The 16,430-nt window shown below is 35.9% G+C and overlaps 1 protein-coding gene across 4 annotated transcripts in view; it reads left to right on the top strand.

The window, feature by feature from the left end:
* Positions 1–15,859, top strand: part of PNPLA8 (patatin like phospholipase domain containing 8) — a 150,722-nt gene extending 134,863 nt beyond the window's left edge. For all 4 annotated transcript variants that reach the window (XM_007187756.3, XM_057549736.1, XM_057549734.1 and 1 more), the window contains exons 9-10: positions 8,083–8,278; positions 13,971–15,859. In XM_007187756.3, coding sequence (XP_007187818.2) covers positions 8,083–8,278; positions 13,971–14,245 — 471 coding nt within the window. In that variant the 3' untranslated portion in view covers positions 14,246–15,859. The remainder of the gene's footprint in view (positions 1–8,082; positions 8,279–13,970) is intronic.
* Positions 15,860–16,430: the final 571 nt, after the last annotated feature.

Here is a 16,430-nt window from a genome sequence, read left to right as displayed (position 1 = left end):
TTATTTATTTTTCATAAATTTTTTCCCTGTCAAGTTTTTCCACTATTTTTGGAAATCTGAACTCATAACTTATACTAAATCATAACAGTCAACAGAGCTTTTGAGCTGATACTTCCAAAATATATGTTTTTAACATATGCTTAATTTTTTGTATGCTATCCCACTGCAGTCTCCTTTGATGGAGTCAGTAACCTTAACTCTCCTCTCCACTCACTGGTATTCACTTGGTATTCAGATATATGTTGAGAAGAAAACATATTTTGACAAGGATTTTTAGATGTTCAAAAGCTCACAGATCTCCTATATAAACTGCATATCAACTATATAATTTTAACTTACATGTGTCAATGTTATAATAACTAAAACGTGGTTATCAATTTTATTTTCTCCTATAATTTTATGTAACAGCTTAGATATATTTTTAAATGTTATTCCATTTTCAGCTATCCCATTTTCTTTTTGTCTTACCAGAAGTAATGTCATAATCTTTGTAGTTAGGAGATGAAAATGGGTTCCTTTCATCTTTGGAGTCAGTGCAGACTATTTCCCACTTGGTCAGATCAGTCATTGCAGAGTTATGTAAGGCACTTCCCCTTCTTGCCTTTCTCTGCTTTATCCCACCCACTCAGGGCAGAAATTGCTAGCTGTAGAGTTTCTATCTGACTTGGATTTCAGGACTTATTGGTCAAAATTAAAATTTTATTTTAACATGTATCTTGCTGTTTGTAACAACAATTTCTCCATATTCCATAGTATTTTCACCATGTCATAAATGGAGAAATAACAGTGTATTTGGGAATACAATAGTTAAGGTTTGTAACTTACAACTTTAAGATGGTTGTCGTGCTACAAAATTGCAGTTATGCCAAATACTAGTGAAAGTCTCAATTAAGTTACTGCATTTCAGGACCATATGTTCCCAGACTCCAAAAGAAGTGATCTCATTTGCTCTTTTTTCTTTATCTAAGAAGAAGTAGTTCTAAGGTTCAATTCAGTCCTGTAGAATACAAATAACAAACCAGAGTAATTCAGTGGTTCTTTTTCCATTTCAGATAGGCTAATGACATTCCTTTCCATGCATAGCAATTTTTATTCTGATGACTATAATCTTTGAATTTAGGCTGATGTACAGATTAAAATAACTTCTTACATAAATTTTATTTAAAGCATATAACTACACACGGAAATATACTCAGTATTTTGTAATAACCTATAAGGGAAGAGAATCTGAAGAAGAATATATATATATAAAAAACTGAATGGCTGTACTGCATACCTGAAACTAACATGGTATTGTAAGTCAACTATACTTCAATTTAAAAAAATTAAAAAGTGTGGTCCAGTGGTTAAGACTCCACGCTTCCACTGCAGCCGGTGCAGGTTCGATCCCTGGTCAGGGAACTAAGATCCCACATTGTTGTGTGGTACAGCCAAAAGTAAAACAAAAATAAATAAAAATAAAATAAGTAAAAAATTAAAAAATAATGCATGTTACCACACAGACAGAGAATGTACGTTCATGTGAATCGGCGACTTGATTCCAAACAGACTGGCACATCTAACTGAAGAATATTCACATGGAAGCTGGAGTCTAAGCAAAGCTTATTTAAGCAAATATTTTTCTTATTGCATATCCTTTTCAGGATACTTGAGGAAGAAATGGGATATTTTTCTCCTCTAAAGACACCATGAAAGGTTGATTAGAGTATTCTAAGATGTGAATGATCTTAATTGCTTAAAGGAAGAAAATATTCAAGCAAAGTTCCTTTCCAACCCTTCAAAAGTTGCCAAGAAGTTTAAAACTAAAATACGCTACTTACTACAATCCTCTTATCCTTAGTTCTTAGAATAATTGTATTCAGTATTTCCAGTCTCATTTTTAAAATCCTTTTTAACTGTCATGTCTGACATATGTTTTAATGTAAGTTCAGATCCTTCTTCAGGTAAAGGATAAATTATACATTTATCAGGTAAAGTATAAGTTATACATTTATATTCTATTTGAACAGTTATTGAAAGCACTGCTATAAGTAATTAAGAGGTATGAGTCAGTAGATGGGTAGATTTCATTTGTCTTTGTAAAGAGAAGAATGTTATTACAGTATTACAAGGCTTATTCGATGTCCTAGGAAATTATAAAGTAGGAAGGATTCTTTCTGAGTAGCTTCCAATGTATTATTTCTCTACCCCTATCCAAGTAGCATCATATTTATCAATAATACTTTTTACACAACATTATCCCTTCTCTCTTTTTAACAGCTTTATTGAAGTAAAATTGATTTAAAAAACTACACATATTTGATATATACAATCTGATGAGTTTGGTCATATGCATATCCCTTCTCTCTTATCTTTTTCCATCTCCACCTCCAAAATTAAATCATTTATTCACTGTCTTTGGAGAAAGATCCTGATAAATTAGCTTGTGCTGAAGGTTTTGATTGCAGATTCTAATATATTATTTCTTTTAGGCTTTATTTATATTTTAAAAGGTTAGGTTCAGAACTCAGCATACATTAACATAAAATGAATTATGATATTTCATATAAACTTTCCAGGTAAAGAGAGTTTTTAGCAGAAAGAGCCTGCCTAGCATTTTCTGTGCTAAATTATGCCTGTGCCAGGCCACAACAAATAATTTTCATTATAACTGGACAAAAATGTAGTGAGTGCTTACTCAGTGCCAGGCCCGATGTTAACCATAAAAAATATAAAGGTTTTTAATAATTGCTAGCATATTGTTTGTGTTTCCTGGATCCTGCCCTCAAATAGCTCAAACCAGGAGAATATAAACAGAGTTACAGAATGAGATGACAAATTCAATAATAAAAAGTCTTCTGAGTTTATGTATAAAGAATGAATAGTTGATTAGGATAGAAATAGGATGGGGAGGGGAGGATGGGGAGTCATTGCTTAATGGTTGCAGATTCTGTTTGTGGTGATAAAAACGTTTTGGAAATAGATAGTGGTGATAATTGTAAAACATTCTGAATGTTATTAATGCCACTGACTTGTAACCTTAAAAAAGGTTAAAAGGACCAATTTTATATTATATATATTTTATCATAATAAAGAACAAATTTTTTAAAAACCCTATAGGGAGTTCCCCGGTGGTTTAGTGGTTAAGATTTGGCGCTTTCATTGCCGTGGCCCAGGTTCAATCCCTGGTTGGGAAACTGAGATCCTGCAAGCTGCGCAGTGCAGCCAAAAAAAAAAGTTTCTTAAAAAACAAAATAAAATAAAAATATTAAACCCTAAAAAATAAGATGAGATGATCAAGAGGCATTCGTGTTGCCCAGTGGTTATTTTCTGGTCTAAATTCTGATTTATGATTTGAAATGATTAAATATACATTAAAAGCAATACAAAGTATCTATATATTAGGCTATTAAGTACATGCATGATGTACTGCAGTTAAAACACAATCGTGTATGTACTTCTAAAAGATAAGTATCGATTTATTTAATAAGTTTATTTTTCAAGTCTGTTTTACCTCAGCACCTAGCATGAGCAGTGGCTGACAAACACCAAGTAACTAACTGTGGGTATGAATACTGTAATGAATGGAAAGGCTTCAGGAGATCCCATAGACATAACATTAGCCTAAGGACTTGCTGATAGCAGAGGCGTCTGACAAGAGTAGGGCTAACTGTAAACAGAGCTTAAGGAATGGTGCGCCTCACCACTGGACTAAAGTGAGTACCAAAAATGTTAACTTCTGCACTTTTTTTGATGGAAAGCAAGTAAAGTTTGAAGAACAGGAATTTAATTTGAAGCATGGCTATTAAAACTATTGAAAACTTGGCAACTTTTGATGTGGGATTAATTTTACTATTATCAATTCTTGGTAAACCTTGTTTGTCCCTTCTTTTCTCCCCTTTTTGTCTTCTCTAATCCTTCTTTTTAGCTTTTATAATAATGAAGAGGTGTTTCATCTAAAATACCCAGATGAGAGAAAAACAAATACTGTATGCTAACACATACATATATATGGAATCTAAAAAAAAAAAGGGTTATGAAGACTCTAGGGGCAGGACAGGAATAATGACGCAGACGTAGAGAATGGACTTGGGGACATGGGGAGGGGTAGGGTAAGCTTGACGAAGTGAGAGAGTGGCATGGACATATATACACTACCAAATGTAAAATAGATAGCTAGTGGGAAGCAGCTGCATAGCACAGGGAGATCAGCTCAGTGCTTTGTGACCACCTAGAGAGGTGGGATAGGGAGGGTGGGAGGGAGACGCAAGAGGGAAGAGATATGGGGATATATGTATATGTATAGCTGATTCACTTTGTTATAAAGCAGAAACTAACACACCATTGTAAAGCAGTTATACTCCAATGAAGATGTTAAAAATAAATAAATAAAATAATATAAAATAAAATACCCAGATGATTAGAAGTTACACAGAGTATAACTATAGAATTTAAGATAAAAATAATTTAATAAAAGAAATAACTTTTTTGCTAAATTAGAAATGAAATATGGGGTGGGTATCATTCATATTAATTGAGAACAAAGGAAATAGTTGAAAGGGTTAAATTAAAATTTGTACTTGGGAAAGCCTTTAGGAAATAACTTACTACTATCCACATTTATTGAGTCCAAGTAGATTTTTGCAGTTGAATAATACGAATGCCTAGCCAATTCATGACTTTCAACAGATATATAGATCGCTAAATTTAAAAATAGTTCCTTTCAACTGCTGAATGGATAAACAAACTGTGATACATCCGAATAATGAAATAGTCCTCAGCAGTAAAAAGGAATTAATTACTGACATGTACAATGACACGGATCTCACAAGCATTATTCTAGGTGAAAGAACCCAGACCCCAAAACCACATACTGCATGATTCCATTTATTTTGATAACAAGAGCTAATGTGTGATCTTGGAGAGTAGATAAAAGAATATTTTTTGAAGGTAAGATTGAGAACTGAGAGTCCAAGGTGTTATAAAGATGTGAAGTCACATGGGGTAGTAAAAAGAATTTCCACCCCTTTCTACATGGGATAGATAGAAAGTCTGTGAGCTAGGTGCTGACTTAATTAGTTGACTGGGGAGGTTGCTAGGTGACAACAGTGATGAGGAAGTGGTGGCTTGGCTGAACAGCAGAGCCTTTAAAGAGATGAATTTCCCAAGTGGATTAGGACTAATAATGGTCTGGAAGGGAGGCTAAAACAGGTAAGACATCATCCCTCCTCCTAGCCACTGAGATATGAAAGAAACAGCACCTCCCAGGAAATGATGTCAGGGGAGAGCCACATTTCTGCTCAGTCAAAGAAGAAGAGAGCACTTTCAGAAGCAGGTGAGATTACGTTGGGAGTGCTAACAATTCCATAGAGCACAGTGGAGGGTTTAGGATGCGGGGGAGGAGTATTGGACTGTGTCAGTGGCCAGGAAGCTCAGAGAATTAAATGCCATTACAGTAACAAGGCATGTGGAGTTTCAAATGACATGTGCATTTAGTTCCTACTTGTTCTTTGAGGCAAGTGGGTGATCGGTTCCAGCAGATATAGTCTCAGTTCATCTGCTGTCAAACTCGGTACACACAAGGATAGTGGTCCCCAAAACTATAGTCACTGCATGCTTTTTGGCCTGGCATAGAGGATGGGCATCTAAGCTTTTAATGAATGAATGAAAGCAATCTACTTGATATCAGAGAAGGCTTACTTCTCACAGTCTTAACTTGTGTTTTGATATGTTTAGTGTAGGATTCTGACCTTTTGCGTATATTCTCTGCCATGCTACTTTGAGTTTAGGAACGATTTTACTATATAACGATAGCATTTAACTATATCACGAAGTCCTACACTGGAAATTAAGTCTGTTGAATCCATGACAAGGACAAGTGTAATGCTAGCATGTGTGCTGCTGTTTCCTCATTGTGTTTCTGGCGCAAATTTCCCTCTTCCTGAGCCTACATAAGGGAGAGAGGCTTCACTGTGCTTAGGGCACCTGCTCCCAGTCAGGTGGCAAACAAGGTGAATGCAGCCCTCCCTTCTTTTTTCTGTCCCAGTCCTGGGGCCATTCACAAACCGGCTTTCTTCAGTCTTTAGGTTTCAGAGACAATCCTGACTTAAGCACAGCTCAGCCACAACGGGACATTTATGAAAAGAGCCCAAGACCTGAAATATGGTGGACCTAGGAGTAAATGTGCCCCTGTCGACAGGAGATGTCTTTTAAAAGGTAGTCTTTTCTCATGAAAATCACAGATGTGGAAACATAAGACACATTCTTTTGAAGGGGTGTAGTTAGAGAACAGTGGAGATTGGCAACTCGGAAAGGTAGAGATTGGATTGGATTCTGCTATGCAAAACGGTTCACTTGGCAGAGATCCTAGATTGCTATAATTTTACTGTACTGGTACATTGAAAAAGAATTTTGATAGAATAAGTGTTCCACAAGAAAAAAAATTTAATTCATTATATATCTTTGCCCAAAAATCTTTGAATTACTATAATAAAGGTGCCTTCATTTAAAATATGTACTGCATTACTGCTTGACAATTTAAGGTTGTATTTCTCTTCCCGTTCTTGCGGAAAGCATGTTTTTTCAAAATTCTTTTTTAGTGTACTGGTACAGAATTCAGCATTGTCTTATCTTCCAGTAGAAATGGATTGTTTTCTACTAAGTATGTTAGGATTATTTCAGTTAGGTTCTTGCTGGAATAATGACTCGGACCATGTTTTGAAGAATAAGTGGGAGCTGAGCAAAGAAGGGGGCTGGGGAAGGAGCATTTTGAGTTAACAGCATGTGCAGAGCCCTGAAGGCAAGAGAATGTTACTCCTTCTGAAAACTGCAAGTAATTCATGAATGGCCAGACCGTAGGATTACAAGATGTTGAATTTTGTGTAGCTTCAAAATACAAATCTAGAATTAATAGGTACAGGTTACAGGGAGGGAAATTTGGGCTTATTAGAAGGAATAATATCTAACAGTTTATAGCTTTTCAAAATTGAATGGATATACTAATACCAAGTGAGGTTTATCCCAGGAATGTGAGACTAGTTAATATACTTCTTTTTTGAAAATTTTTTTAATTGAAGTATAGTTGATTTACAATGTCTTGTTAGTTTCAGGTATACAGCAAAGTGATTCAGTTTACATTTTTATATAAATCTATTCTTTTTCAGATTATTTTCCCATATAGGTTATTATAAAATACTGAATACAGTTCCTTGTGCTATACAGTACGTTCTTGTTGTTTATCTATTTTATATATAGTGGTGTGTATATGTTCATTCCAACCTCCTAATTTGTTCTTCCCCCCTCCCCTTTCCTCTTTGGTAACCGTAAGTTTGTTTTCTATGTCTGTGGGTCTGTTTCTGTTTTGTAAATAAGTTCATTTGTATCTTTTTATTTTACGATTCCACATATAAGCAATATCATATGATATTTGTCTTTGGTTACATACTTTTATTCTACTACATTTTTACAGCACTCTATCAGCATATTTTACCCGTCTTGCCTTGTGGAGTCTTCGAAATCAATGCTTATTTTGAAGCATTGATAAATGCTTAGAAATATAAGGTTGCCTACTTTGTTTAGGTTATATCTGCAGTAAATGAATTTGATACTTTGAAATTGTATTGTTAATAAAATTTCAACTTCAATTAATTAATTTGGTTATATTAGACTTGTGAAAGAACTGGTCTTGTTTGTTTGGTAGAACCACAATTCTTTTGTTAGATTTTATGTAGAATCTATATTAACCACTAAACAAGGATAAAAATCTTTAAAAACTAATTCAGTTCATTTCAGTAGTTTTGAGCAAAATATACAGAGCAATCCAAGAAGAAGTTCAGAGAATTTTGTAACAGGAAAGGAAAGTTTAGTAAAGCCAGTGAGGCCAGTGAGTGTTCACATGACTTCTTTTGCAGCTGTAGTATATAAAATAAATTCACTTGAAAGGAATCTCTTGTTTTTAAATAATTTGTTCAGTTTGTTACATAGTTCAGCTTTCCCGGTGAGTAAGTTTCAAACTGTTGAAAATATAATTTGTTTTCATATTTGTAAAAGAGTATTTCACTTTGAAGAGTTCTGTTCTGTATTTGCTTGACGTATGTTTTGCAGGATGGAGGTTTGCTCCTGAATAACCCTTCAGCATTAGCAATACACGAGTGTAAATGTCTTTGGCCAGACGTCCCACTAGAGTGCATAGTATCCTTGGGCACTGGACGTTACGAGAGTGACGTGAGAAACACCGCGACACACACGAGCCTGAAAACCAAACTGTCTAATGTTATCAACAGTGCTACAGACACAGAAGGTTCGTCTGTTTATTTGCCGCCTTAACGTACTTCTAGAGTTCAGTTTTTGATAGAATATGCTGATGCTCACTGCAAAGAGTGTTGTTATGTCTGTGTTGTAGGCTTAGGAAGCACGTGGGAGCAGGTGTTTGCCGTTTCTCCTTCTCCTCACTCATTTCTTCCCAGTAACCCTGCAGTGGTGACTTCTCCGTGTGGGAGCTAGAGCTGCCTTGGCCTCCTTACAGCTGGAGAAGTCGCTGAAGCAGGAATAGCACAAAGGCTTGGTTGGAGACTCTTAAGAAACAGGGAAAAGGAAAAGTGTCAGGATGGTTCAGGTAAACACATGGTAACAGGGAGAGAATCAGAGTACTTACGGAATTCGATTATTTAGTAATGTGGCGGCAAACTGGAATAAGTCCTTACTTCCACTCTGGCTGCCTCTATAATCTAGTCTTCATATAAAGGCCCAAGTGGTCCTCTTAAAATGTAAATCAAATCATATCTTTACCCGGGTCAAAACCATCTAGGCTTCCCATCACACTTAGAACAAAATCCAAAAGCCTCATTCACTGAAATTCACCAGGCCCTGGAAGGACCTGGCCTTTGAATGCATGTCTTCCCCCTCTCTCAAGACGTGGCTCTGTATAAAGTGTGTCCAGCTACACTGTAACTCTTGCTGTTTCTCAGACTTGCTAAGAAGGCTCCTGCCTCAGGGAATTGCTGTCTTCTCTTTGTAAGGCCTTACCCCAGATACATGCTTGATTCCCACCCTCACTTCATTCAGGTCTCTGTTCAGGTGTCACTTCCCCAGAGAGCCCTTTTCTGATCACTTTCTAAACCCCTCACCATCTCACTCACTCTAACCCCTTATCCTCCTTTCTTTCTTTCTTTCTTTTTTTTTTTCCTTCTTAGAACATTTATTTCATTATGGACATATTAGTTTAGCCAAAAAGTTTATTCGGGTTTTCCAGTAAGGCGGTACGAAAAACCCGAACAAACTTTTTGGCCAGCCCAATATACTACATATTTGCTTGTTTAATTGCTTATGATCTCTATGTCCCACCAGAATGTAAGCAGGAACTTATCCTGTTAACTATGTTGACTGCAGTGCCTGGCTCATAGTAGGGAGTCAGTACTTGTTGACTTTATACTTTGGGCCTTGAGGTCTAGATCTCCTTATTTTACTATATTATTTTTAAGTCCTATGTGAACTCTTTTATTAAATTTGTAGAAGGAATTGTTCCCCTTAACGGCCCCTTGCTTCTGAATCTCATTCTTTCTATATTATCATGTTACTGACTGAGTCATTAGCCTACATGAGGCTCTTAAACTCCCCACTAAGGATGTTTATCTATTAAATGATAACCCAAGAAAAGGTGACATTCTGGATTTTTCACTATCTGAAATTTTGTTGTCAAATCAATAAAATATTCTTACCATAAGCAGTCTTCCTAGAAAAAAAATAGCTTTGATCACCCAGTCTCATAATACTTACATGTATACCTTGTGCAAACCATGTGATGGGCTCGTTTGAAATTTCCAAGAAATATGAAATGCTGCCTTCATTCACTTACACTCTAGTTAATGAAGAATTAAGAGTGAAACATACGTAACTGCTGATACTAGATGGTTATCGATGTATAGAAACAGCAGTTTCATTTGGTTCAATCTAGTATATTATCAATTGCCAAATAAATGGTGAATAGATGTAGACGATTAAGCCTATGAGAAAACTAAACTAGATTGCTGTAGACAATTTACAAGAAGCAAATTAGACTTGATATGGGTCTTAAAAGATAGATAAGGTTTGGACATTTTAAAAGAGGGTTCAGACTTCAACTTCTGGCCATGGTGGAATAATAGGAGCCATATATTTCCTCCTACCTTAAATCATTAGAAAACTGTACAGAGCAATGGTTTTCAGACATTAGATGACAGGTGGCATAGGTCACTGATCCCTGAGAGAAGGAAAATAAATGAAGTAATCACATGATTGCCCACCTTGCTACCTGGAAGTGTTTCTAGGTGATAGCATGAGGAGTGGGGAACTCAAGCAGGATAGTCCCAGGCTCTCAGAAAACAGAGTTGGGGATTCAAAGAGGCCAAGGAAACTAGAATTTGTGGGCAAAATACTACAGAGAAGGCAGCTTCATAGAGAGAGTGCTCTAGAGCTATGCAGAGGAGTCCCCTTGAGTACTGATCCGTGTTGTGTGCAAGCATGTGAGGAAACTACCCAAGGCAGATTACCCCAGAAAGGATTGAATAGAACAACCCTTGGGGCTCACACGGGACCAGGCAGCTCAGATTTCCATCACCTAGATTAGAAAGACCTTGTAATATGTGGGATATGCAGTAGAGTCCTCAGAAGGGTATTGTCTCAGTAGTGACATAAGATTAGTTCTAGACTGAAGGCTGCTCTGGATCCACCCTAACACAGCTTCAAAGAAATTCTCAAAAAGAGCAAATTGAGCTCCAGTTAACAGCATCCACTGTTAGAATAAAATCCAGCAATATTTAAAGGAATGCAACAAATTCCAGCACAAAAAAATATAAGATTCACAATGTTTGGCATGCAATTAAAAAATTACCAGGCATACAAAGAAGCATGAAAAGATACATTTAACCAGGAGAAAATCCGATCAATGAGAACAGACCAAGATATGAAACATATGAGAGAATTGGCAGACAAAGGATGTTACAATAGCTATTCTAAGTATACTCCATGTTTAGTGAGATAGAGGAAGATTTGAACATGATGAGGAGAGAAATGGATGATATAGAAAGGACCCAAATCAAATCTGTAGAAGTGAAAAATGTGATGTCTGAAATGAAAAATACAGTTGATAAGATTAACAGCAGTTCTGTACAAAAACATGGAGAAAATAGAAGAAGAATAAATACTTACCAGCTCATTTCCTAAAGCCAGCATTACCCTGACACCTAAACCTGGCAAAAACATTATTAAAAAACATTAAAATACCAATCAGTATTCCCTATTAATATGTATGCAAAAGTCCTTAAAGTACACTAATAAATTGAATTCAGCAATATATAAAAAGGAGAATACAGCATAATCCAGTAGGATACATCTCAGGAATATGGGTTTGGCTTAACATTCAAAAAAATCAATATAATTTCACTGTATGAACAGACAAAAAAAAGGAAAAATTTATGATAATCTCAATAGATGCAGAAAAGGCATTTAGTAAAGTTCATCAACTATTCATGATAAAAACTTTCAGCAGATTAGGAACAGGAGGGAACTTCCTCAGTCTGATAAAGGACCTCTATGAAAAAACTAGAGGTGGCATCATGTTTAGTGGTGAAAGACTGAATCCTTTGTACTTAAGATGAGGAGCAGAGTAAGATGTCTCTCATCACTTCCAGCTAGTGTTGTACTGGAGGTCCTTTTCAGTGCAGTAAGGCAATAAAAGGAAATAAAAGGCATATAGATTAGAAATGAAAAGTAAATATTTATAGACAACACAGTTGTCTATGCTGACAATCCTAAGGAATCTATAAAAAAGCTTCTAGAATTCATAAGTGAGTTTAGCAAAGTTGAAGAATATAAGGTCAATAAAAATCAATTGTATTTCTGCATACTAGCAATGAACAATTAGAAATTGAAATTAAATATATACAAAGATATTATTTATAATAGCATCAAAATATTAAATACTTAAGAAACTATTTAACAAATTATACGCAAGACCTGAACAGTAGAAACTACAAAACACTACGGAGAGAAATTAAAGAAGGCCTAAATAAATCGATATATCAATACTGTGCTCATGAATTGAAAATCTCGGTATTGTTATGGTGGCAGACCACAAATTGATCTGTGGACTTCATGCAACTGCTATATAAATGAAAATGGACTTTTCTGGGGTAGAGATTAACAAGATGACTATAAAATTGATACGAATATGGGAAGGACCTAGAATAACCAAAACAATTTTGAAAAAAAAACAAAATTGGAAGACTTAGACCCTCTGATTTCAAGACTATAAAACTACAGTAAGCAAGGGTGGTATTTGCATAAAGACAGACATAAGATCAGTGGTACCTAATATTACAGAAATTGATCCAGACATGTATGCTCAAAAGATTTTTGACAAAGGTAATTCAATGAGGAAAGGATAATCTTTTCAACAAATAGTACTGGGACAATTAGATAACTGTATTTTAAAAATTGAACCTTGACCCTTCACATCATACACAGAACCTAACTTGAAATGGATCACAGACCTAAATACGAGAGTTAAAACTGTAAATCCTTTAGAATACCCTGGAGAAAATCTTAATGACCCTGGGTTAGGTAAAGAGTCTTTGATAGGACACAATAAACATGGACATAAAAGGAAAAACAGATAAATTAGACTTCATCAAGTTATAATTTTGTTCTTCAAAAGACAGTTTTAATAAAATGAAAAGACAAGCTATAGACTGAAATAAAATATTAGTAAAATATGTGTTTGATCCATCATCAGAACCAAATGTATAATCAGATGCAAGATATATAGAAAATGCTTACATTGTATAATATAAGGAATATACAGAGATGAAAACAAAAATTCAGTGGGAAAAAAAATGGCCAAGATGTTTGAACAGATGCTTCAGATGTACAGATGACTAATAAGTACATGAAAGACTTTTCAACATTATTAGTCCTTAGGGAAATGAAAATTAAAACCACAAGATCCCAGTACACATCCTCTAAAATGATAAAAATTAAGACCGACAGTACCAAGTCTTGGCAAAGATGTGGAACAGTGGGAACTCAGATATCCTAGTGGTTGGTGTGCAGAATGGTGCATCCATTTGGAAAACAGTGTTGTGGTTCTTAATAAGATAAATAAACTTTTACCATATGAATGAGCAATTTCATCCCTGAGTATTTACCCAAGAGAAATGGAACCATATATCTACAAAATGATTTAGGATTATTTCTAATAGCTAAAAACTGAAGAGAACCAGACCGGAGAGAACAAATTGTGTTATATCCGTACAGTGGATTACTACTCAGCAATATAAAGGAAGGACCTATTGATCCATGCTGCAACATGTGTTTCAAAAGCATTTTGCTGGGTAAAAGAAGCTAACCAGACCCAGAAGCGCTATATATATTTATGATTCTGTTTATATGAAAAATTCTAGAAAAGGCAAAGGGTAAGGGGGGACCAACCATAAAAAGGCACGAAGAAGCTTTTGGGATGACAGAAAATGTTCTATGTCATGATTGGTGCGGTGGTAACACAGTGTATACGTTTGTCAAAACCCATCAATTTAGACACTTAAAATCGGCGAATCTTATTGTATGTAAATTATACCTCAATAAAGATGATCTCAAGAAATTAAAAAACATGTACTCCAATAAAAATTAATTATAAAAAAAAGAAATTAAAAAACAAAAAAGGAAGGTTGTAAAGGCATTTCAGCAGTGGCTAACAGCATGACTGAAAACAGAGAAGAGAGTCCTGGAGCAGGGGTCCTAATTTATCAGAATTATATGGTGTATTTTGGGAGATGAATTTCATTTCATAGTTATATTCAGTATTATGGATTCTTTACTCCTGTTATTTAGCTGGAGTGTGGAAATAAGCAAGGCTTTGTAATTTGCCTAAAATTGGATAATTGTAAATAACATAAAATTAGATCATTGCAGAATAACTCGATTTTTTAATTCACCCTATCCTCTGTTTGTTTTAACAGAAGTCCATGTAATGCTTGATGGTCTCTTACCTCCTGACACCTATTTTAGATTTAATCCTGTTATTTGTGAAAACATACCTCTAGATGAAAGTCGAAATGAAAAGCTGGATCAGCTGCAGTTGGAGGGGTTGAAGTACATAGAAAGAAATGAAGAAAAAATGAAAAAACTTGCAAAAATATTAAGTCAAGAAAAAACAACTCTGCAGAAAATTAATGATTGGATAAAACTAAAAACTGACATGTATGAAGGCCTTCCATTCTTTTCAAAATTGTGATGAGTGTGTGCATGTATAGCCTCCTAACTGGATACCTGTTCAGAAGATCCACAGAATTCCGTAAGGGGTTGCGGGGTTCAGCAGGACTGCCTTAGAAATGCTTAGAATTCTGGGGAATCCTGAAAAGACAGTGGTCGGCCCGGCTTGCACAGTACGGAGAGGGTGTGCGTGGTTACAGAGTTCATCTGGGAATTAGGTTTTCATGATGTTAATAGTTAACCACGCGTTAGGAATCTTACTGTGCCAGTTGGTTTTAGTACATATTGGTGTTGTATTGTTTGATGTTTGAAAATTTATTAATATATGTGCCAAACAAGGACTGAAAGCTGTCATATTATACTTGGTATTTTTACTTCAGTCACCGTAATCATGTTAAATTTATTTGATCATTGATTTTCTTTCATGTGGAAAAGCTAATTTGTTCTTAAAATAATTCATCTCTTTAAACATCACTTAGGTTTTCACTAGCTACATTCTGCATTCCAAATGTTGCCTTCTACTATTGTCATATCATCTAAACAGATGCAGAAAAAATGGGATTCTCTCTATCAAAGGACTTTTACATTTGAAATATGAAAGAGCCAGATACAGTTCTCTATTCCAAATGTGTTTATGTCAACGTTGTTTGGTTCCGAAAGATAGGTGAAGTTCCAATCAACCACTTTTTCCCCCTGAAATTTCAAGATAATGCTGTATGTTAACTTTTCTAGCTCTAGCTTAGCATTCACTATTATGAAAATAATTATTTGAATTTACTGAGAAAATGCCCCATCATTAACAAAAATAAACTATTGAAATAATCTATGTTAAAAGGCTAATGTCATTTTTAAATTATTTATTATTCATGATGTAGCCCTTCGTCTCTTTGTAGCATTTGAATATACCTGTCAACAGTATGCTTTAAAAAAATGTCAGGCTTGTTTTATCGTAACTCCTTTAACCATCTGGACTTCGCAGAGGTTAATAACGTATGCACCAACCCGAATCATTGTTTATGCTAACCAAATTCATCTTTGTTGTGTTATCTATCTGCCATGTAAATCTTTCAACATGTTTAGATTTGTGAAGAGAAATGAAAAAAGGTTAGTGTCCTTTGCTTTGTACATGTAAACTAGAGCTAAACCCGTTACCCGGATTGTCATGCTGCGTCTTTGCAACGTTGATGCGAGGAGGCAGCGAGGCGTCGAGGTGTGGTTCACAGATGCTGGGGGAGCTGAGCGTCTGGGTGCAGCTCGGGCTCCGATGCAGAGCCCTTCTCTTTGTGACCTGGAGGAGGGTGGACAGCCTCTCTGGGCTTCAGATATTTTATTTGTAAAATGAGAAGAGCTGCTTCTAAAATTTTATTTCCTCTTACGGCAACTGAAAAGTAAATTCTGCAAATGTACAAGCAAAAGATAGGAAGAAGTGTGAAAATGAATTTTCATTCCTACACAGGTAAAATATCTGCTCTTTTCAAAGAAGCAAAGAATTGTCTATTTTAAAAAGAAAATGTAATAAATTATCCAACTTATCAGTTATTTTAAACATAGAAAATAAAAATTATTTTGTAGCTCAGTCCTTTTGGGGTGTTTCAGTTCTTATTTCTGTAATAAATGCTGTGCTGGTAATATTTCAGTTCTGTTCTTGCTGCTGATGTTATTCTTTATTAAAAATAGTACCGGGACTTCCCTGGTGGCGCAGTGGTTAAGAATCCACCTGCCAACACAGGGGACACGGGTTCGAGCCCTGGTCTGGGAAGATCCCACATGCCGTGGAGCAACTAAGCCCGTGAGCCACAACTACTGAGCCTGCGCTCTAGAGCCCACGAGCCACAACTACTGAGCCCGAGCACCACAGCTACTGAAGCCCGCGCGCCTAGAGCCTGTACTCTGCAACAAGAGAAGCCACCGCGATGAGAAGCCCACGCACCGCGGCGAAGAGCAGCCCCCGCTCGCCACAACTAGAGAAAGCCCACGCGCAGCAACAAAGACCCAACACAGCCAAAATTAAAAATAAATAAAATAAAATTAATTTAAAAGAAAAAAAAGTAGCACCTCGGGACTTCCCCGGCGGTCCATTGGTTAAGACTGCACTTCCACTGCAGGGGGCACAGGTTCGATCCCTGGTCGGGGAACTAAGATCCTGCATGCCATGTGGCGTGGCAAAAAAAAAAAAAATTTGAAAAATAGTACCTCAGATAGAGTTG

This window comes from Balaenoptera acutorostrata, chromosome 7 (assembly GCF_949987535.1).
Source record: "Balaenoptera acutorostrata chromosome 7, mBalAcu1.1, whole genome shotgun sequence".
NCBI classification, from domain to species: Eukaryota; Metazoa; Chordata; class Mammalia; order Artiodactyla; family Balaenopteridae; genus Balaenoptera; species Balaenoptera acutorostrata.
The sequence above is the reverse complement of the archived record's forward strand: the minus strand, read 5'-3'. Positions and strand labels throughout refer to the sequence as shown.